Source organism: Sphaeramia orbicularis, chromosome 17 (genome assembly GCF_902148855.1).
Source record: "Sphaeramia orbicularis chromosome 17, fSphaOr1.1, whole genome shotgun sequence".
NCBI lineage: Eukaryota > Metazoa > Chordata > Actinopteri > Kurtiformes > Apogonidae > Sphaeramia > Sphaeramia orbicularis.
Genome location: NC_043973.1, coordinates 32,715,717 through 32,738,236, shown reverse-complemented (window position 1 = coordinate 32,738,236; position 22,520 = coordinate 32,715,717). Strand labels below are relative to the sequence as shown.

The following is a 22,520-nucleotide window of genomic DNA, read 5'->3' as shown; positions in this document are numbered from 1 at the left end:
TTTGGGGCATTTAGATGGGATATTTCTTCTTTTTGCTTTGAAGAACCAATTACCTAAACTGTTATTTCAACCTTTAGTTACAAATGAATAAATAAAGTATGCATATATTGTGAACAAATATTAAGGATCAAATTCAGTAGTAATCAGTGATGACAAGTAATATTTTCCTCTATTTCAACCTAAACTGTGTTTTTGTAGGTGCTGCATAATTCAGTCACACTCGACCATAATTGTGAAAGGCTGCAAAGGCCCAATGAGAAAAGATTTATCTACCTGTCAAAATGAGAAAAAAATTACCTTGGTGATAAAGTCACTGATTCAATTACATAAGCAGGAAAATGTACCTTGTAAAAAAAAAAAGCAAAAAAAAAAAAAAAGCAAAATGATAATCATTACCTCTATTGCATTTCTTGGTGCTTAACTTTATTTTTAGTTGAACACACACTGAGCTAAAATGAGCAAACTAATCTATTACCATTGACAACCTTGTCCACAATAATCACAATCTGACTTTGTATCCTTTTGTGTAGTCTGGATTCATTTATCATCAAAGCAACACGTTTGTCTGATTTATTCAGAAGAAAGAATCTAAGTTTGAGTTTGGAAACAAGTTTTTTACTGTGTGGTTTGAAGTTGAACTTGTCATAGTCACTTAAGTGGATAAATATTAGATTATATTTATTATATTGTAATTAATTATGCTTATATTGTAATTAATTGCCCTGTATCAATTTGAGTTTATGTGAATTTAACTCAAATTCCCAGAACTATTTTTATTGAGACTTCCAAAAGACTGTGCATTGAAGTTATTTAACACCGTACATTATATCACTCTGTATTATGCATTTTGCTGTTAAAATCAAGTGTTTTCTTTTTTTAATTAACTGATTGTGTCGGTGCTCATAAAAGCTCAGTGAAAATTCAAGTTTTATTATATCACAACAGAAAAAACTTGAGAAAAGATGAATTCTGCAACAAAACATATTAACATAAAAGCCACAATTATTTGATTGCATGGACTCGATTCATGGATCAATGGAACACAAAATGAAGATATATTTTTCATTGCAGCAAGGCTAAAATACACTGTACAAACAAAAGTTACACTCATACTGTTAAGCAAAAAAAGTGCCATTGAAACCCATTCCAATCAGTCTATAAATGAAGAGTATAATCTTTGATGATGCATAAAAAACAATAATGCAAAAAGATCAGTGTTGTTGCTAAACAGTGACATGTATTGAGCTGTAGTCAACATAAAAAAAATCATTGTGTGCAGTATATTCATAATAATTTATGAAAGAAACATAGTATCAGGACAAAAACATGGCATTTAAAGGGTTAAAGTATTCAGCAAATTGATTAATATTTGATATCAATACACTACCAGTCAAAAGTTTGGACTCAGCTGGTTTTTCTTTATTTTAATGACTATTTATGTTGTAGATTCTCGCTGAAGGCATCAAAACTATGAATGAACACATGGAATTATGTTGTTAAAAAAACTGTGACATAACTCAAAGCATGTTTTATATTTTAGATTCTTCACAATAGCCACATTTTGCTTTTATTACTGCTTTGCACATTCTTGGCATTCTCTCGATGAGCTTCATGAGGTAGTCACCTGAAATGTTTTCCAAAAGTCTTGAAGGAGTTCCCAGTGATGCTGAGCACTTGTCCATCTGTGGTCCATCTCATGCCATTTAAATGAGAAGGAGAGTCCAAACCTTGGACTGGTAGTGTAATTAATTCAGATGTAGGTGAAAAGTAGGGTTAGAAAGTGGCTCGTTTATCCCTTTCATGCACAGTGGTCACTCCAGTGGACAGTTCTTCTCCAGCTGTTCTCTTGTATATTCATGGGTTTTGTTGTTTTAGTTCCATATCAGCCAACATAGTGGACACTTATGCACCATCCCATACACTGACATTCATACTATTACTGTAACTGCACTGCTCTTGATAAACCTGATCTGCACTAACATATTTGAGTGTAAATCAGTCAGACTGTAATGAATAGTTTCTTTTAAAACAAAAAGGGTTTTTTTTTTTTTTTGCATGCTATCTGAGTAATAGCTAGTATTATAGTATGCTAAAATGTGAGAAAACATCAGATTAACAGCATTAAAAATATATATTTTATACTTTTCACACAGTATGACAGTAAATACATGTTTTGCTTCAAAAATTAAAAGAATGGCGTAGTGGACATTTTTGTAACTCCATGATAAATAGGTTCATAAAAACTTTTCAATCCCTTTCTTTTCATGCCTAAAGAGGAATAAAAACACTCAGGAAAAAAAAAAATCTTGATTAAGGCTCTCATAATTGCATGAAAGGGTTAAGATAAAACACAAGTAATTCCCAATGTCAGTCACAGGAACAAACATGCATTAGTTCTGATCATTTACAGTTATTTAATTATACGAAAGTATTAGGGTAAACGTTTTTTTTTTACACTCCAGTATTTCTTTCGAATGAAATTTGCCGTGATTTATGGTCTCATATCTTTCATATCTCATCTTTGTGGCTTATTACACAACTCCGGAAGTGGTATTTACTGTATTTTTGTCACACAAACTATCTTTGGTTATGTTAACTGGCGTCACGTGACAAAGCTGACCCCCGCTATTGGCTTGTGAGGATTCTGAAGGACTCCTATTGGTCCACTCCTCTGAATTTTTTTTTTCCCTTACGTCATCATTACTGGTCTGTTGTTTATTTACATCTGTTAGCAATTTATTTGCCAGATGTTTTTTGTAGTTTGTAGCTTAATAGAAACGATGGAATAGTTGGATTAAGCACAGGACGTGGACATGTACGAAGGATAGCAACTCCCCTGTCAACAGTTAATTTCCGGAGACACTTTTTTGTGGGATTTTGTCTCTTATCAGCTGTTTTTTTTTTAAGCTAGGATCAGAGCTGCGCTGGAAGATGTCGTTGATGTGTCACCATTTTTAAACTAACTTGGTGTTTTAATGAGAGGTCATGGGTGAAATACGGTGATGGAAGGCCAGCTGTGTGCACTGAGGTGGTTGTGTTTCGGTTTCCCTTCCTCTTCAGACGCTCCTCCCGGCTTTGGATTCCTGACTGTCACCTGATTACAAGAGGAAACTGACACAGATGAAAATGATGTTTTTGTCATGAAGACTGTCTGAGCGGACAGCTCTGACATAAGTGTCTGTATGTAATGACAATAACATGTGAAATGGGGAACTGAGCTTTGGTCTTATTTAAGCCTATACGCTCTGTTTTTTTTTCCCTACTCTGTCAGCTGCTGATGAAGTTGCGTTTTGAGATCTTTTTTTAGACACTTTGTTCTTCAAACAACCCACAATGTCGGACACAGAGAGGTCTTTGCCGGTCTGCAAGAGGCTCAGCTATGCGGTGGGACACTTTCTCAACGACCTATGTGCCTCTATGTGGTTTACATACCTGCTGGTCTTCTACCATTCAGTACTGGGATTCCAAAACACAAACGCAGGTAATCTGTCTGTCTGTCTGTCTGTCTATAGTGGAGGAGAAAGTTTTAGACACACACACATGTAATAAAAAGAGAAGTTATAATAATAATAATAATAATAATAATAATAATAATAATAATAATAAAAACAAGATAAATAATTTTAAAAAACCACACATATATGATGAACTGAGAGCCTCTTTGTTTGATGACATGTTTATCTGAAATCCTGATCTGTTCTGGAGCACTGATGATGACAAGATGAAATGGTTGTTTAGTTCTAATGTATTTAAATTAGCATTATTTGTTTGTAAAGCCTGGAAAAAGCAGCAGATATGTTTGTTTAAATAAGTCAGTATTTTGTTTTGTTTATATACTGTGCCTATTGTCTGGTATTTGATTTTTGGTTTGTAATTATGGTGTCTTATAAGCCCATGTAAAGGCTGGGCATGTCTGTATGCAAGACACAATAATAAAATCATTCATTCATTCATATGGTGATGATGGTCCAAAATGATATATTCTATATTGAAAAGCCCAATATTTTCTTGTGACTCTGTATCAGAATCTTCCACAATCTTGGTGAAAGTGTGTGGATTCAGATTGCACCTAAACCTGGGAAACCTCTTGAGTAAAGTGATGGAAAAAATATTTTTAGACACTTCATGCATTTGCGTAAAAGAACACTTCTAAGTCATTGAACTCTGCCCCGTATCGCTCCATTCTCCAAACCCACATACCCACTTCTGCATGTGCTCTGTTCTGTGGAAGTCAAAACTGAATGATTCAGCAAAAATAATGAAACACATCCAGGGCATGACACGTTGAACTGGAATGTAGTTTGGTTATTTTTTTCATGTTGACTGTAAAGAAAAAAATAATTTGGATTTGTTTATGCCTGTCTGATGCAGCTACACCTTTTAAAATACAAAAAAGATTTTTCCACAAATATTTCATAATATTAAAGATGTGTAAAATTTTAAGGGTGTCCAACAAATTTTTTTTACACTTCTGTATCTATCTATCTGAGTGGACTATTACAACATTCTTTTACTCAAGTGCTTTTCATAAGCACATACTTAAGGTACTTGAGGTTGCATTTCTTGGATTTTATACCTGTGCTCCACCACATCTTAGAGTTAAATATTATACCTTTTACACCACAGCATTTATCATAAGTAATCTATAGTAAAACAGCTGATAGTACATACATACAGTATCACAATGTGGTATTAGTACTTTTAACTGAAGTATCTGAACACTTCTTCCACCACTGATGGAGCAAATAAGCAGGTATATCCAGAACAGTGGTGTTGTTCTGTTGTACAACCTTGAAAACCAAAGTATGTTTTAACATTTATATTTATATCTTATATGCTGTGTTGTGTAATTACTATTTTACTATTGGCTGCAGGTACAAAAATACATTTAGCTGTACATTTTACAGTGTCTAGCTACATATGACAAATAAAACCTTATCTTATCTTATGCTACAAATTTTTGAAAAGCACCCATTGAGTTGAATTAATCAGGTTTTGTCCAGTGTTCGAGAACCTACAGAGGATAAAAAACAGTTCAGGTTACAAAACTTCTAAATAAATAGTTGATAAGTTTTAAGTTGCTTATATCAGTCTATTCTTTTTGCTGCCAAATACACATTTTTCACACTCAAAGTATTTTGGTCATAATACTTGTATACCTCTGTTACAGTAAGAATGCAGAACTTTTACATGTGGTGCAGGATTTGGACCTGAATACTACTGCTGGATTGTGGAGAACATTTTTAGTACAGTACTGTTTATCTTTGTAAAAATGCAAATGAAAAATTGCTCCACTTTAAAAAAAAAAAAAAAAAAAAAAAGTCCAAACTGAAAATGTTTTCAAACTTCAGCTTGTCATATGATGACTAAACTGTTTTGAGATCTCATGACTGTGATGGTCATAGTATATGATTCACTTTCTTCATATGTGCTGTATAGACTTTGTACCATGACAGTCTTCTACTGATGAGGTCACATCCACATGACGTGTCTATTATTGATTATTTGAATATCATTATTATCTTTCTGTGGTCTGTAGGTGTGCTGTTGCTTGTTGGGCAGATAGCTGATGCAATCTGTACACCCCTCATTGGATACGAGTCTGACCGAACCCCTGGATGTGGAAACTACGGCAAAAGGAAGACATGGCATTTAGTTGGTAAGTTAATGTGATGGACTTCCACCATGCTCCACTACATTAGATATCATATTTCCTCTGTGGTGTCTGTGGTACTTCTTGCAGTAATCCTAGTTTTGTGTCATATCTGTTTTAAATGAATACAGATAATCACAATGAGCCAAGGAGGCAGGAAATAACTAAGCACAAAACATGTTGTTGCTGTACTTGTAGAGTTTTCACATATCTGTACTTTACTTAAGTACTGATTTTATTTCTGCTTTTTACTTCAACAAAAATATTATTATATTTTGTATTTTGCATAGTGCATCTTCTCAAGTTCACGATCAATTTCAACCTAAATAGATGGAACAGTAAAGAATAGAAAATACAGTTTGTTGGTGAATCCATTGGTGCACATCACACAAAATATAACAAAACCAAATGGGACAAGACTAAAAGAATGTAAAAAACACAAGACTAAATAATTTCATATCAAGATGAAAACACATCTGTAGTCTATATAACAAGACCTGCAGTTGTGGAGATGCTCTTACCCAGGCATCAGCATTATGATATGTCAAATTTACGCAGTTCCTTAGGTTGCTCCAACACATCGACTTTGAGGACTAAACGTTCACTTGCTTCCTAATATGTGCAACCCAGTGAAAGGTGATATTGTAATGAAATAATCCATACTATGTTCCTGGCAGATGTTTTCAGGTGAGACACACATATTAATCTTGTTTTATGAAATGGATCATCCTTCTACAATGACATGGTCCTCCACGCTGTGCTTCACCGTTCACAAGCCTCACTCCTCATTACATCACAGACATAAAGAGTAATTTGTATAACTTTTTATGACACTGCTGTTTGGACTTGAAGATCTCATATATTTGTTTATTGATCCAAGAAAGGTCTAGTTTTATTGTTGTGTCAGCTGACAGAGGAACATATGATGCTGTGTCCTTTATCCAAAGGGCCTTTCATGTTTGCCTAATTTTAAGGACTGGTGTGAACTTTATCTTTACTGTAAAAATGGTCTTCTGTTGTAAAACGATTTATTTTGTGTTGTGATGAGGCTATGAAATGATGAATGTAGGTCACAAATGTAGGTGAAAAATTCATCCAAGGAACATCATGAATTCCATAACATATCAGATGTTTTCACCCTGTAAAATGAAAATATAACAGTGCATAAAAAATTATCACTGTTGGTGCCAAGCTAGGTTTAGATGTTCTCTAGTAACAGATTTTTTTTTACTGCTGAGTTTTTTTTAATTTTTATTTTCCAAAGATGTAACGTGACCTAAGGGTGGTACAGTAGAGTAGTGGGTAGCTCTGTCACCTGAATTTGAACCCAGCACTGGTCTATGTGGGCATTTCTGTGTGGAGTTTGCATGTTCCCCCATGTCTGCATGGCTTCTACTGGAGTATTCCTGCTTCCTTCACCATCCAAAGACATGCACGTTAATATGTGTGAACAGGTCACTCTAAATCACCTGCAGGTGGGAATATGAGAGTGAATGGTCTGGAAATGTCAGAGATGTGATGAAATGGTGACACATCCAGGCTGTTGGTAGGTGGGGTAGGCTGTCAAACATATGTCAAACATACGGCCCGTACGCAAAAACTGGCCTGCCAAAGGGTCCAATCCGGCCCATGAGATGAATCTGTGAAATGAAGAAAAAATAGAAAAAAAATGCACTGAGGATATTACCAATCAATGGTGTTAAAATCATTTTCATTCAGGGCCACATTCAACCCAATTTGATCTCAACTGGGCTGAAACAGTAAAATACTGCCATAATAACCTATAAATAATGACAATTCCAAAATGTTCTCTTTGTTTTAGTGTAAAAAAGTGAAATTACATGAAAATGTTTACATTCACAGATGATCCTTTCACAAAAAATATGAATAACTTGAACAAATATGAACAACCTGAAATGTCTTAAGATAAGAAAGTGCAATTTTAACAATATTCTGCCTGTTTGTGTATTTGTAGATCCACTGTGATCTGTAAGTTCTAATGCACATGTGTAAATAAGAAAGTGAGGCCTAATATTGGTAAAATTGCACTTTTTCTTTGTTTTTTTGGGGGGGGTTGTTTGTGGTTGTTCATTTTTTTAAAGGATGCTTTGAAGATGTAAACATTTTCATAATGTAATTTGCCTTTTTTTCACTGGTCCGGCCCAGTTGAGATCACATTGGCCTGTATGCGGCCCCTGAACCCAAATGAGTTTGACACCCCTACTCTAGAGGATTAAACAGTTCAGAAAATGAATGAATAACATGACCTAAATAAAGAGTCTTCAGTTCTGAGGTACTGCAAAATATGAGAATGGGTCCATCTAAAGGTTCTCCAAAAAAAGCCCAGTATGTATGAGGTATTTTAAAGCATTATAAAGTATTTGTACTGCAGTTTTCTTTCCAATATAGAGCTAATCTTAAGGTTACACTCTATGTCATGTTTGTGTGTGTGTGTTTTTCAGGTACGCTCAGTGTGATGCTGTCCTTTGCCTTCATCTTCAACCAGTGCCTGCGCTGTGATTTCTTCACCCCACAGTGGGCCAGTTTGATATACTTCATCCCGTTCATCATCGTGTTTCAGTTCGGCTGGGCCGCCACACAGATCTCCCACCTGTCTCTGATTCCAGAGCTTGTCACCTGCGAACATGCCAAAGTAGAGCTCACAGCGTACAGGTATACAGACATACAAACAGGATACATATAAGAGAAAACAGTGGGCGTGTCGTAGTTACATGGTCTTCTTCTGTGCCTCAGGTATGCCTTCACGGTGATAGCCAACATCACGGTGTACGCCGTCGCCTACCTGCTGTTCCATGTTCAGGCTGGAGACGACAATGACCCCCTCAGCGATGCACTGGGACCAGCCGACATCCCCGTCTTCAGGGTGAGGACGAGTTTAACCTGCTCATACAGACAAGGCCAAAAGGATTCAAACCTACGCCAAATATTTATGGATTTATTTAGGGATTTACATAAATATAATGAAAAATTATGTTTATTTCAATAGTTTTCTTCACATTCTGATAAAAATGCCACACCCATGATACTTGAAAACATTAGATATGGGCCGTTCTTCATTTAGTGAGTAATTGGACACCCTCACAAAGTATTTTTTATTTTACCCCTGACTAGAAGTGGACTAGAAAACTGCTGTGTCTGCTGTTGTCAAGAAGCGGCAAAAATGAACAGAACCAGTTGGAGTGGTTTCTCAAAAACCTGTGACATTTTGGAGATTGCATTTAAAGTAAAAACACAAAAACTCATACAAATCAGTAACAATATATCATTAACTTCTCTCCCCATGATTTTCAGGTGGTTTTCATCATAAGTACTGTGTTTTTTACCTCCGCCAAGGAGGTTATGTTTTTGCCAGGGTTTGTTTGTTTATTTGTTTGTCTGTCCGTTAGTGTGCAACATAACTCAAAAAGTTATGGACAGATTTGGATGAAATTTTCAGGGTTTTTTGGAAATGGGATAAGGAAGAAATGATTAAATTTTGGTGGTGATCGGGGGTGGGGGGGCCCACGGGGGGGGGGGGCCACTGATCAGCCTTGGCAGAGGTCTGCGCTCTCCGAGTGCTTCTAGTTTGTTATGTTTTTTTAGCTGGAACTGAAAATAATATGTTATTTCTGTATTCTAGCTGCATTTACTCTGAAGTTCTACATTTAATAATCATTCTGATGCTTCTACATTAATCTCATATGTGTTACCTGTTCTTTTGAACCCAAAATTATTGATAAAAATATTATTGTAAATGAAATGTGCTTCATTTATTAAGGGAATGTTCTTCTCAGCTGGTAGATTGAGAAATAGGCCTAAGGCAGGTTCATAAATTTAAAAATCTAGCTAATATGAGGCTTGAATGGGCAGAACATCTTGAAACAAGATATTGGAGTAGGGTTATCAGCTTTATCCAGTGGATTACAACCAGAACGTCTCATATACAGAAGTTTTGGTGTTTATATGTCAAACAGTAGAGAATGATTTCCTATGCCATCTCACTAGTGTTTCCACTTCCTGAAACACAAAGAATTGTTCTGTCCAGAAACTTCTCCAAATGTAAAACCACATCCTTTAGTTGTATGTTGTCTTTGGCCTTTTTCCTGCAGTTTGTTCAGGTTTAAATCAACACATACTATATGTTAAACTGTGTCTTAAATGAGTGTGTGTGATAAGTTAAATTAGTGATGAGAGGTGGAGTTAGTGTCCGACAGCATTAATATTTTCTGTGGAGCAGCAACGTCACATTTAAAACGACACAGTAACACAACAACATGCTTGGTGTTATATGTGGTTATATTTTCACCCTTCTAACATCAGGATCTGAGCAACCGAACTTCTTAAACACAGAGAAAAACTGTCAATAATACACATAGACAGCATTATTTATGTACATGCATGTTGGTCCGATCTTTTCATCTTAAAACAATGTATATTATCAATAATATCATATGTAAGTATAAGTCACTGTATTTAGTGACATGTTTCAAAACAGTCAAGGTCAACCAGCTAATAAAATATGCAATAAACAACACAGAGTTAAAATGAACATCATCAAATATCTATATATATATGATATGTAATAAATGTTTGGATCAGCTGAGTTCTTTGATGGTAAAGTGAATAAGGTCATTTAAAGAGGATTTAGCAATAAATATAGTTATCACTTAAATGTTCTACAAAACTTCAATCTGTGTGTAACAAAAAGTCTACAATATATTGTGCAACTGCCACATGCAAAACAGACATTATGTAAAAACACTGTATTATGTAATAAATCAATTATCAGTTTCACAACATCTGCATTACTACAACTCAAACAGAATATGTAATGCATTTCTCTTCTCTTATTTTGTATTGTAAATGATTACATACTGCAGTGGTTATTACAAAATCAGCTGATCAGCCTTGGCGGAGGTCTGCACTCTCCGAGTGCTTCTAGTTTAGAATTGTTTTCTGATCCCCACTCTACCTGGAAACATGGTGACTAAATTTGGGAGAAAGCAGCAGAGTCTTGTATGGGATTTATTTGAATTCGAGGGCGAGGAAGACAAAAATTATAAAAAAAACTAAAACTAATATTAGAACTAAACTAGAACTAAGCATTTTGAAAAAACGAAAACTGATTAAAACCAGCAAACCTGCTCTAAAAACTAATTAAAACTAACTAAATTGGAGGAAAAAAAAGTCAAAACTAAATAAAACTAAACTATAATGAAAAATCCAAAACTATGATAGCCTTGCTCTACACTACTACTTCTGACAATGTATTATAGTTGACAACATACTGATGAATTGCTTTAGTTGTGATGTTTAGTTCATTTTGTGTTGTGTTTACTGACAGAATCTAGCGTTGATCGTGCTTGGCATCGGTGCCCTCTTCTCCCTGATCTTCCACCTGGGAACGTCTGAGAGGAGAACCGGAGCAGGAGGACCAACTGGAGTAGATGAGACTGAGGAGGAAGGAGAGCAGAGGCCTCTGCTGACCGGCCCTAAGACATCCTCCTCCTCTTCACTCCTGCAGTGGAAATGTTGGCTGCGGCAGCCGTCATTTTATCAGGTAAAAGCATCACTGACAGAGCTCACACTGGCTTATACTACACCTTTTAATTGATTAAAAAATGAAATAGTTAACTACACTGTTAGTTGTGATTACTCACTTTTATTATATCATTTCTCAACATTCTTCTTCTACTTAAGTGAATAAATATTTAGATACAAAATCACAGAAATAATGTAAGTACTGTTGTTGAATATGGTAGAGATGGGTGGTGTGGTCCATGAATGATTGATGATGAATTTTCTTTCTTTTTGAACTAAAAACAAAACGTGGTTCACGTGAGGGTTAAACTATAAAAATAAAAAGACTTTGACATTAACCAAATCATCACTGGTATGGAATGACTGGAGATACATATTCACAATGAATGCACAGTATTATGGATGGATGGATGGATGGACGGATGGATGGATGGATGGATTTTATTTATCCCAAACTAGGAGATTAGTTTTATTTTGACAGACATGCAGGTTGCATTCTAAATATGTGTTAAGTAAGAATGTATTTTTATTGTATTATTACAGGCATTTTCCAGTTTGGTTTAATTTAACATTTTGCTGTTCAAGATTTCATTTTAAACCAAGTATTAAAATTAAAGTTTAATGTGTTAATTTTAGTACTACATCAAACACAACAAAGCCATATTTTAACTCTATTGAACCGCTGTGAAGTTGCTGTGGTTCAGGGTAAAAAAAAGCCTGTTTCCTGTTTCATTTGCTTCACTTTAGCCAAATTTTGCTCAATATTTAGAAGCACACTGGAGTGTTTTATCTGACAGATGCTGCTGTGTCTTTGTAGGTGGCCTTACTCTACATGTCCACCAGGTTAATAGTTAATCTGTCTCAGACCTACATCTCAATGTATCTCATCAACACTCTGGGGCTTCCCAAGGTAACACAGAACAACAGAAACCAGTCTTTCAACATGAAATACTTCCTTGTGTTAGCTGTTTCCTGTATTAACAGTGCATTTTTCTTTCTTTGCCAACAGAAGTTCATAGCTACCATTCCACTGGTGATGTACCTGAGTGGCTTCGTATCCTCGTTCATCATGAAGCCTCTCAGTAAACTCATTGGAAAGTGTGTAAGTAACATCTGGAAAATGTTCCAACAAGGTCGAGTCCATCTGAGCAGTTTTGACATGAGATGGTGATGGTCAAATCAGTGGGTCAGAGCATCTCCACATCTTGTTCACTCCCAATGTAAAGTGGTTAGAACCTACCAAAAGTATTTAACCCTTTCATGCACAGTGGTCACTACAGTGGACACCTATTCTCCAGCTGTTCTCTTGTATGTTCATGGGTTTAGTTGTTTTAGTTCCATATCCTCCTGAGACCCAGCAATGCATTTTTGTCCTCTGTAAGGGACAAAAGTTTGACAGTTTCACTAAAAAAATGCTGTTCATTGCGAAGGACATTCCATTAAAAAATAAATAAAAATAATTTTAAAAATGTATCTGAAACAACTGTTGCATTATGCAGTTTCCAATCAAGATGACTGTTTAATGTAAAAAAAGCTAAAAATATTCACTTTCTTGGGTCTCAGAAGGGTATCAGCCAACACAGTGGACGCTCATGCATCATCTACACTGACATTCAGACCATTACTGTAACTTTTCTGTTGTTGATAAACCTGATCTGCACTAACATGTTTGAGTGTAAATCAACTGCTAATTTTCTCAAACAAAACATTTTTTTTTTTTCTTGGCGTATTATCTCCATAACTAGTATTAGAATATGATCAAATGTGTGAAAACATGAGATTAGCTGCCCTAAAAATATATATATATTTCATACTTTTCACACAGTATATCACTTTATGATGATGGGTTTTAAATATATGTTTCTTTGCTTCAGAAATCAAATGCATGCTGTTCAGCTGAGTGGACATTTTTGTAACTCTGAAAAATAGATTCATAAAAAAAATTCAATCGCATTGTTTTTTTCATGCCTAAAGAGGAATAAAAACACTCAGGAAAAAAAATCTTGATTAGGGTTCTCATAATTCATGCATGAAAGGGTTAAAGAACAGCAACCAGATCTCAACCAATCCAGCATCTATGGGATCAGAACATTATTACTACCTGTCTAATATTGTGTAAGTTCCACTTTTTCCACAAAAACATCTCTGACCCAAGGCCTAGACTCCACCAGACCTCTGAAGGTGTACTATGGTATCTGGACCAAGACGTTAGCAGCAGATCCCTGAAGTCCTGGAGGTAGAGAGGTGGACCTGCATGGATCAGATTTTATTGTCCACAGATGATAAATTGTCCTGATATTGGGATGTCCTTCCTTAGTCCATTTTTGGTCATCACTAGGCACTGCAGACCAGGAACAAACCAGACCTGCAGTTGTGGAGATGCTCTGACCCAGTCTTCACCGTTATAATATGGACCTGGTCAAAGTCACTCAGGTCCTTTTGTTGAACATTTCACTGCTTCCAACACATCAGCTTCGAGGACTAAATGTTCACTTTCTGCCTAATATATTAAACCCAGTGAAAGGTACCAGTGTTATGAAATAATCAATATGATTAGAACTTCTCTAGTCAGTGGTGGTAACGTTATGGCTGATCAGTGTTTGAGCCACAGTGACAACAGTATCCAGGACACTGAAGTGCATATGTACAGAGTTTGATGTTTCAGTATTAATAATCTAATGAAGTCATACGTAATATTCTGTCTGTCAGACAATAAGTAATAGTAATAGTTTTGGATTTTTCATTATAGTTTAGTTTTATTTAGTTTTGCCTTTTTGTTTCTCTAATTCAGTTTGTTTTAATTAGTTTTTAGAGCAGGTTTGCTAGTTTTTATTAGTTTTCATTATTTTCTAAATGCTTAGTTTTAGTTTAATTTTAGTTTTTTATATCTTTTCTCTTCTTCTCTGTCGTTGTATTCAAATAAATCCCAGACAGGACTCTGCTGCTTTCTCCCAACTTTAGTTTCCATGTTTCCAGGTAGAGTGGGGACCAGAAGACGACTGGAAACCACAAGTGATGGACTGTTAAATATCATATGGTGCTGCTAGCCAAAATTGCTGGGGGATTTAAATTGATTTTGTATCAATCTGACATTGACAAAGACGAAAACGAAGGGAATTTTATCCAGAATTTTTATATATGTTTTAGTTTTATAAGCACTCAATAGAGTTTCAGTTAATTGTTGTTTTTTTCTTTTAATTATAGTTTTTATTTATTTCAGTTAACGAAAATGTTTTTACAATTCTAGTTTTCGTTATTTCGTTAGTTTTCGTTGACGATAATAACCTTGGTCCGAGGGTTCAAACCTGTACTTTTCCATCAACACTTCAAGTACAACTAAAGATTCTGTCCTCCTCCCTCTAAATGATTTTTTATCTGGACCTCTTGTATTTTCATGTTGTAGAAACTGTACTTTTCCTGAAACAGTCTGTCCTCTAATTGATCCAGCTCACTTACTTCGTGGGTCTGCTGCTGATCATGGCCTTCTCCTACTGGGTACTACTGGACACTCAGATGGGTGAGCGGGTGTACGGGGCCGCTGTGCTGCTGGGGGTCGGATCGGCCACCATCCTGGTGATCTCACTGGCCATGACGGCTGAGCTCATCGCCGATCAGACGGTGAGATTGTGTGACGTTGAAATAAGAGAAGAAGGTGTGACGTAATCTCACCAGTGTCGTTCTTTTACACTGACTTCGATGATTATGTCTGTCTCTCTGCAGCAAAGTGGAGCGTTTGTGTACGGGGCCATGAGTTTCACAGATAAACTGGCTAACGGAGCCGCTGTGATGATCATTCAGGCTCTGCATCCATGCCAGTGAGTAACACACACCGATACGCTAGATGTGCACAGTAGGGGTGTTCAGCAATATATCGCGATATTTCATTTCACAATACTGTATCGATATTAAAAAGTACTGCATCGATATTTTTAGATATTTATTAAAATGCAAATATTGTGGAGGTTCATTTTTCTTTTTTGTTTATATTTTATTTATTCTTATTTAACACTCTTTTATTAAATAATGTTAGTTCCTTTGTTGGGATTGAACTAAAATACTGTTCTGATGTTAGTTGTGAACTAATAGAATATGAACATTTGAACAGGATCTGAAACTGTAATGTCTGTAAAACAGAATTTAAGTTTGAACACAGGAACATTTTGTGATATAACATTAGATCCTGTTGGGATCAAATAAAAATGTGTTTAGTATTTGTGCAGATTTCTGGTGTAATTCAATTCTTCAAGGAAATAATCATTTAAAAAAAAGAAACAAACAAAAAGTTGCATTTTTAACAGTATCATGATATATCGTGATATATCGCATTGTGATCCTAGTATTGTGATTTGTATCGTATTGCCGGATTCTTGTCAATACTCAGCCCTAGTGCACAGTGACAGCACTGAATTAAATGATCAAGACCATTTAGTCAAAGTCAGCTTTATTGTCAGTTTTGCCACATACAGAAAATTGAAATTACAAAACTCTAAGGCCCCACAGTGCAAAATGAACATAGTAGAAAAAGAATACAAAAATAGAATATAACTAGAAACAACAGGGGGTTGAGGAGACTATAAATAGATATTAAAGGTGCAACAGTGAAGTTAACAGATGAGGTATTGGTAATAGATGAGTTAATGAGTTTATTTCATTTATCATCAATCATTTAGTATTTATTTATTCAGTATCAGAAGAACAACATGTAGGTGTTACGTCCTCTGTATTTTCAGAGATGTTTGTCTAGTTACACCGATGATATCATAATGTTGAGGAAATGACTGGTTTCAGAAATTGCAGACCACAGTCCACTTGAGCCACTTTGAGCAGGACAAGGGGAGTTGTAGTTTGGTAAACCAACCTGTCAATATCTTACCCAGCAGTGCACTGTATTTGCATTGAGATCTTATTAAAGGGGCTATATTTAGTATTGCTACCTTCAGATATTAAATAAAAATCACCTAAAATTATCATTACATTAACCCTCCGGTATCTGGGTGTGCCTTTTAGGCACACTTCGCACTTCATTTTAAAAAACTTAATATTTTTCACAATTTAAATAAGGTTAGAATTCAAAAGTTGTTCATTTTTGCATGATCTTTAAAATTCTGGCCATCAACTAAAATGTGCACATTGTAAACAAAAGAAAATTACCAGACTAGCATCTGTCTCCCAAGTGTGCCTAAAACGCACTATTTCTTCCATTTGATATATATGATTAGGGCTGAGCTGGATTTACAAAAATAAAATCAAATTAGAGCAGAAAAATAAATCAATATATAATATTTAATGTGCATTTTACACACACTTGGTGACAGATGCTAGTATTTTTGAACATTTGACCTAGCACCAGAAATAATAATGCAAATTAACCAGTGTTGGAGTTAATCACTGACATATGCCAGGATGAAAAAAACAAATAATGTGTGATCCACTTTTTATGGAGTATATTGAAAAAATAATAATTTTTTGTGTTTTTTGCATCCAAAAAAATGGTTTGTTTACATTACAAACACGGCATTTAAAGGGTTAAAAAATGTGACAGTTATTGAGTATGTGGTATTTTTATTTACGGCTCAAGTTGATGAAATAGAAAAAAGTGTAAAAGAATTAAAAACAAACTATGAAAAATTTTTTGGCACTATTCCACAAGTGTGCCAAAAAGGCACACTTGGTGCTTAGTAAGGGCCTGGGTGGACGGGATACCGGAGGGATAAATAATATTAAAGAGCTCTGAAGTTATGCCAAAGATTGAAGACTTCACTGTACAATTGTAGAGATATGAAGTGAATCTATTCTGACCCGTCGATCCAGTGGATTTATGTGACCACTAGAGGGAGTAGTGAGTCCCTCTGCTGGTCTCACATGGTGAAAAACGCCCTGGGCTGACTAGGTGGGATGAGAACCATTAAAAAAAAACAACTTTTAGAACCCAAGAAAGTGACAAAGTGATAAAAGAAAAAAAAAATAGAAGCACTGTTGTTTTCACCACTAGATGTAGCTGTAAATGAACAGAGTGGAGTTTGATGCTGAAATACCAGTGTTTTTTCCACATGGGTGAGTTTGATTACAAGGCTTATGAATGTATAAAGTTATGTGATGTTATCTTTACTAAACTGCTATTTGTTGATCAATGGTTCAGGTTAAACTGTGATATTTCTGACCTTGTTTGGATGATTCCGAACAGATCTTTAGTGCAGCTACTGCCAACACAAACTGCACAGAAAACAGAGGTGATTCATGGTTTTCCTGTGGCTGTTTTCAGTCTAAAAACAGAGCTAAGCTAACAGAGCTATAATGTAAACTATCAGCTTCTTTATTCTTTATTGAGGATCCCCATTAGCAGACGCACAAATGCCAGGCTAGTCTTCCTGGGGTCCTCTAAAAAATAATAATAATTTAAAAAAAAATTCATGATGCAAAATCACTATATGCAGATTCAGTTATAATACATACAGAGATCCAGATACAGTAAAAAGAAAGGAGAAGAAGAAAATAGAAAGGAGAAGAGGAAAAGCTGAACCAGCATGAGAAGATTAGAAGACACTGTTATTTTGACAGACTGTCTATTGTTTGAAGAAGAAAACATGATACCATATATAGATGTGTGTAAACAATGAGCTTTATACTTTATTTCAGTGGGTGATACAGTCTGTGGATTCACTGGTTGGTGGTTTTAGTGTGTTCTGGTATATGACTTCCCCTGCTGCTGAGAGATGGTGGAGAGAGGATAAAATGTAACATGGACCATCGGATCATTTACAAGAGATTCCAAATAAATCAGATGAGACCTGAATGACTCCTGGAATAAAATTTCTTTGTATTTTTAGAGAAGTTCAGTGTAAATCTAGTTGGGGCTTTTTAGTGCCACCTCCAGCTGCCGTCAGTAGTTGTACAACATTAAGAGTCCTCTGCTCTGACTTTGTTCTGAGATGAGGTCATTACTTCTTGATTTTAGCTGTATTTCCATAATGAGAGCAGACTGTGTTGAAACCAAGGTTATTATCGTTAACGAAAACTAACAAAATGACGAAAACTAGAATTGTAAAAACATTTTCGTTAGCTGAAATAAATAAAAACTAGAATTAAAAGAAAAAAAACGATAACTAACTGAAACTATGTTGTGTGTTTACAAAACTAACTAAAATGTATAAAAATTCTGGATAAAATTCCCTTCATTTTCGTCTTCGTCAGTGTCAGATTGATATGAAATTGATTTATTTCCCTCAAGTAATTTTAGCTGCTGACACCATAATATATGTAACAGTCCGTCACTTCTCGTCACTTATTTAGAGTCGTCTTCTCGTTCCCAGTGTTACCTGGAAACATGGAGACTAAAGTTGGGAGAAACCAGCAGAGTCCTGTCTGGGATTTATTGGAATACGACGACAGAGAAGAAGAGAAAAGATATAAAAAACTAAAACTAAACTAAAACTAAGCATTTAGAAAATAACAAAAACTAATAAAAACTAGCAAACCTGTTCTAAAAATGAATTAAAACTAACTGAATTAGAGAAAAAAAAAGTCCAAACTAAATAAAATTAAACTAGAATGAAAAATCCAAAACTATTAGAACCTTGGTTGAAACCCCCTCCCTCTGTCTCTGTCAGTACTGTGATTTGCTGTCCGGCCTGTGTCTGGTTCTATCACCACATCATGGTCATCGTAACGGGAGGCGTCGCTGTCGTGGCCGCTCTGGCGCTCTCCTCCATCCTCATCTGGCCAATCAAGATCAGACCACGTGAGTCACATGTCCACACAGATGTCATGTAACATATTGATCTGGGGCGGGATCACATACTTTTGCTCAAATGCACTTTGTTACTTGAGTATTTTTATTTTATGCTGCTTTATATTCAACTCACCGGCATCTCGGAGACAAATATTATACTTTTTACTCCCTTGCATTTGTCTGACAGCTTTAGTTATCTTTAACCCTTTCATGCACAGTGGTCACTCCAGTGGACAGCTGTTCTACAACTGTTCTCTGGTATATTCATGGGCTTTGTTGTTTTAGATGCATACACAGTGGACACTTACGCATCATCTCATACACTGCAATTCATACCATTACTGTAACTTTGCTGTTCTTGATAAACCTGATCTGCAGAAATATGTTTTAGTGTAAATCAATTGCTAATTTTGATTGATTGAAATCTTTATTTCAAACATGTAGACAGTGAAATCAAAACAACAATCAACCAACAAAATATAAGTACTGGTACATAAAGGTTGATAAGTAGAAAAACAAAAAAAAACAAAACAATAATAATAATAATAATAAGATAAATAAAATAAATGAAATGAAATTATACATGCTTGAAAAGGAGTAGGAAGTAAAAACTTATATACTCCTACCCCCAATCTCTCTCTAATTATTAGACTGTAATTTACAAGTTTTCTTAATCAAAAAGGTTGTTCTTTTTGCATATAATCTCCATGAAGTGAGTAATAACTAGCATTAAAGTATGTTAAAATGTTAGAAAACATCAGATTAGCAGCATGAAAAATGTTTTTATTTCATAGTTTTCACACGGTATATCACTTTCTGATATTGCATTTTAAATACATGTTTCTTTGCTTCAAAAATTAAACGCATGCTGTCCAGCTGAGCGGACATATGTGTAATTCCATGAAAAATAGGTTCATTAAAAAAAATTCAATTGCATTGTTTTTTTCATGCCTAAAGAGGAATAAAAACACTCAGGAAAAAAAAATCTTGACTAAGGTTCTCATAACTCATGCATGAAAGGGTTAAGATTACACTAAATAATCATTCAGTAATGGGCTGAGTGTAAAATTCTCCTCTTTGTTAAACCCTCTGGGATTATCATCACAAAGCTGAAAAGAGGCCTGTGTGTTTTTCTAAACTCATGGAAAGTTGACGTTTTGCAGATGTGCAACGCTATAAACATTTGATGATCTTAAAGATTATGATGCATAGACTATAAAGCAGTTAAATGAGCTCAACCTAAACGTCTCCAGATCTAAAACCCATCCGTTTATTTTTTTGTTGTTTTAGGAGATCTGCCGGTTGTTTCAGAGGATGGAGCCAGAGTCAACTAACAGCTTCCCTTCCATCTGACGCTCCAGCGATACAACAGGTGAACACAGCCTGTCCACAGGTCTGAACCGGACCACAGGACACCTTCCACTTTTGTTTCTCTTTCACATTCATTTGGAGCAGGAGGAGGGGGGGTTCCTGAACAGGCTGCAGACTGGTGCACTTCTGTGAAGGCCAGAATATATTCAATCTGGAAAAGCTCAGTAGAAAGTTCCATCGTGTACCTCGTATTCCTCTGATGTACAAACAGGAGATTAAAAGAAAAACCTTAAACAGATGGATTTGACATGTAGTCACAGCATTTGACATCAGTTTTATCCTTTTTACTTTAATTTGTCACTTGTCTGGAATCTTAACAATATGTTCATGAGATTGAAGTGAAGTGTGGAGTAGTTCTGGTTCCAGGATTCAATCACATGTCAACAAAGACAGTATTTTAGTGTTTTGAAGGTACTCTGTGTAAGGTTAGTTGAGATCCACAAAAAATAGCTTGTGTGTAGAGGACTGGGATTTGTCTTGGGGTCTTTTCATGCGTCTTTCCTGCTCCTCTACAGCTGTAACGGCGTGTAATTCTAGATGCTTTTAGCTTCCAAATGTTAACACACATACAGGTCCCAACACAAAATTCTTGTCAGTACGCAAAAGTTTACATCTCTTGTCAGTTTTGGGTTAAAAAGTATAAAATTACAGTCTGTGTGCACATGATATGGATGAAACCATATTCACATATTATTTATTGTTTAGATTTTGAACCCTGTAGCCAGAGTAAAATGTTGTAAATGTATGTCCAAGTCTATAGTTTTCTGAACTTAAAATAAGTTTAATATTACTCCCACTCTCAGCTCTTACAATTATTTATTAAAATAATTGTTATTTTCATACTTTTTTAGAGTTTGAGACAGCTTTTAGAGCAGGGGTGTCAAACATACGGCCCACCAGGGGGTCCATTCTGGCCTGCAGGATGAATTTGCAAAGTGCAAATAACCCATGAACCTGAAATTTCTCAAAAATAAGTGCAATTTTTTTTTTTTTTTCCACAATATCATATGTGTTACTAAATATTTTGTGTCTTTGTAGATCTGCTGTGATCTCTGGTATGTGTAAATGATAAACTGAGACATAATGTTGTTCTTGGGAAATTACAGGTTGTTCAGGTTATGCGCATTTTTTGTGAAAGGATAGTTTCTAAAGGTAAACATTAACCTTTTCATAGTATAATTTTCCTTTTTTGCACTAAAACAAAGAGCAAAATTTGGAGTTGTCATTATTTATAGGTTTTTATTGCATTATTTTACTGGTCTGATCCAGTTGACATTGAATGTGGCCCTTGAACTAAAATGAGTTTGACACCCCTGTTTTAGGAATTGGTTTATGCAGAAAAACCCCTCAATGTTGTAATAATACACACATTGTGAGTCCTTTTTAATATTTAAAATGAACTACGATCTTTGCCTAAGTTTGAACAAGCTACTTTTCTTGAATCAAACTAAAAATTATAATAAAAGTCCAGAGGAAATTATAATAAAACACTATTATATGTAGGAGTGTGGAAATGGCGAGATTATATCTGGTTTGCAGTAACATTTTATTTTGGCGACAGAGCACTTAACTTAATTTCAATAAATATGAGTGATGTTTAAAGTATCTTCATAGATATATGTATATATTTAGGCTTTTTTATGGATCAGACAGGAGAGAAATGACAGGATACGAGTAAAAAGGGATGGGAATCATTGGTAAAAAGGTTCCCTGATCAAAATGAAGCCAAACCCAAAAAAAAGGGAGTGTGAGAGAACACGACGCACAGTTTATACCTCACATGGGAACATTTAATAAAGGATGTGAGAGCGAAGAATAAAAGGAGGATCAGGGGAAGCAGATACTGGTTTATTCCTTTAAAAAGACGGACAAAGAGACACACAGAAGGGAAAATGAATAGATTTCTAAACCACTACATATACTACCAGTCAGAAGTTTACACCACCTCCATTTTCTCTAAATACAGACCCACACTTTTAAGGATTATAATGGTCTGACAGGGAATTGTGTTCATACAGTGGATAATACTTTGGAGTGTAGTCACTGAAAAAGACTGAGGGAGTATTGTACCTGGTGTGTCAAAGCACAGGAACACATTTAACTGTTTATCTGAGGTAGCAAAGGGTAGGAATGAATGTGGTCTCTGCACAAACACAACACATTAATTAATATATGAGTATAAAGCACTGTACGAAAGACTTAACCGGCTTTTGCTTTGTTGTTTTT

The 22,520-nt window shown here is 35.4% G+C and overlaps 1 protein-coding gene and 1 long non-coding RNA gene across 2 annotated transcripts in view; one reads left to right on the top strand and one right to left on the bottom strand.

Moving 5' to 3' along the window:
• The first annotated feature begins 2,716 nt into the window (after positions 1 to 2,716).
• Positions 2,717 to 21,212, top strand: mfsd12a (major facilitator superfamily domain containing 12a). The gene is made up of 11 exons (XM_030160120.1): positions 2,717 to 3,481; positions 5,540 to 5,659; positions 8,116 to 8,326; positions 8,408 to 8,537; positions 10,998 to 11,213; positions 12,012 to 12,104; positions 12,204 to 12,296; positions 14,642 to 14,812; positions 14,915 to 15,009; positions 18,802 to 18,932; positions 20,214 to 21,212. Exons 1-11 carry the CDS (start codon positions 3,334 to 3,336, stop codon positions 20,255 to 20,257), a joined length of 1,452 nt encoding a protein of 483 aa, XP_030015980.1. The 5' UTR covers positions 2,717 to 3,333; the 3' UTR covers positions 20,258 to 21,212.
• The window catches only part of LOC115437047 (uncharacterized), a 22,147-nt gene continuing 6,497 nt past the window's right edge, over positions 6,871 to 22,520 (bottom strand). Inside the window, exon 3 of the long non-coding RNA XR_003937904.1 lies at positions 6,871 to 6,883. This is a non-coding gene — a long non-coding RNA (uncharacterized LOC115437047). The remainder of the gene's footprint in view (positions 6,884 to 22,520) is intronic.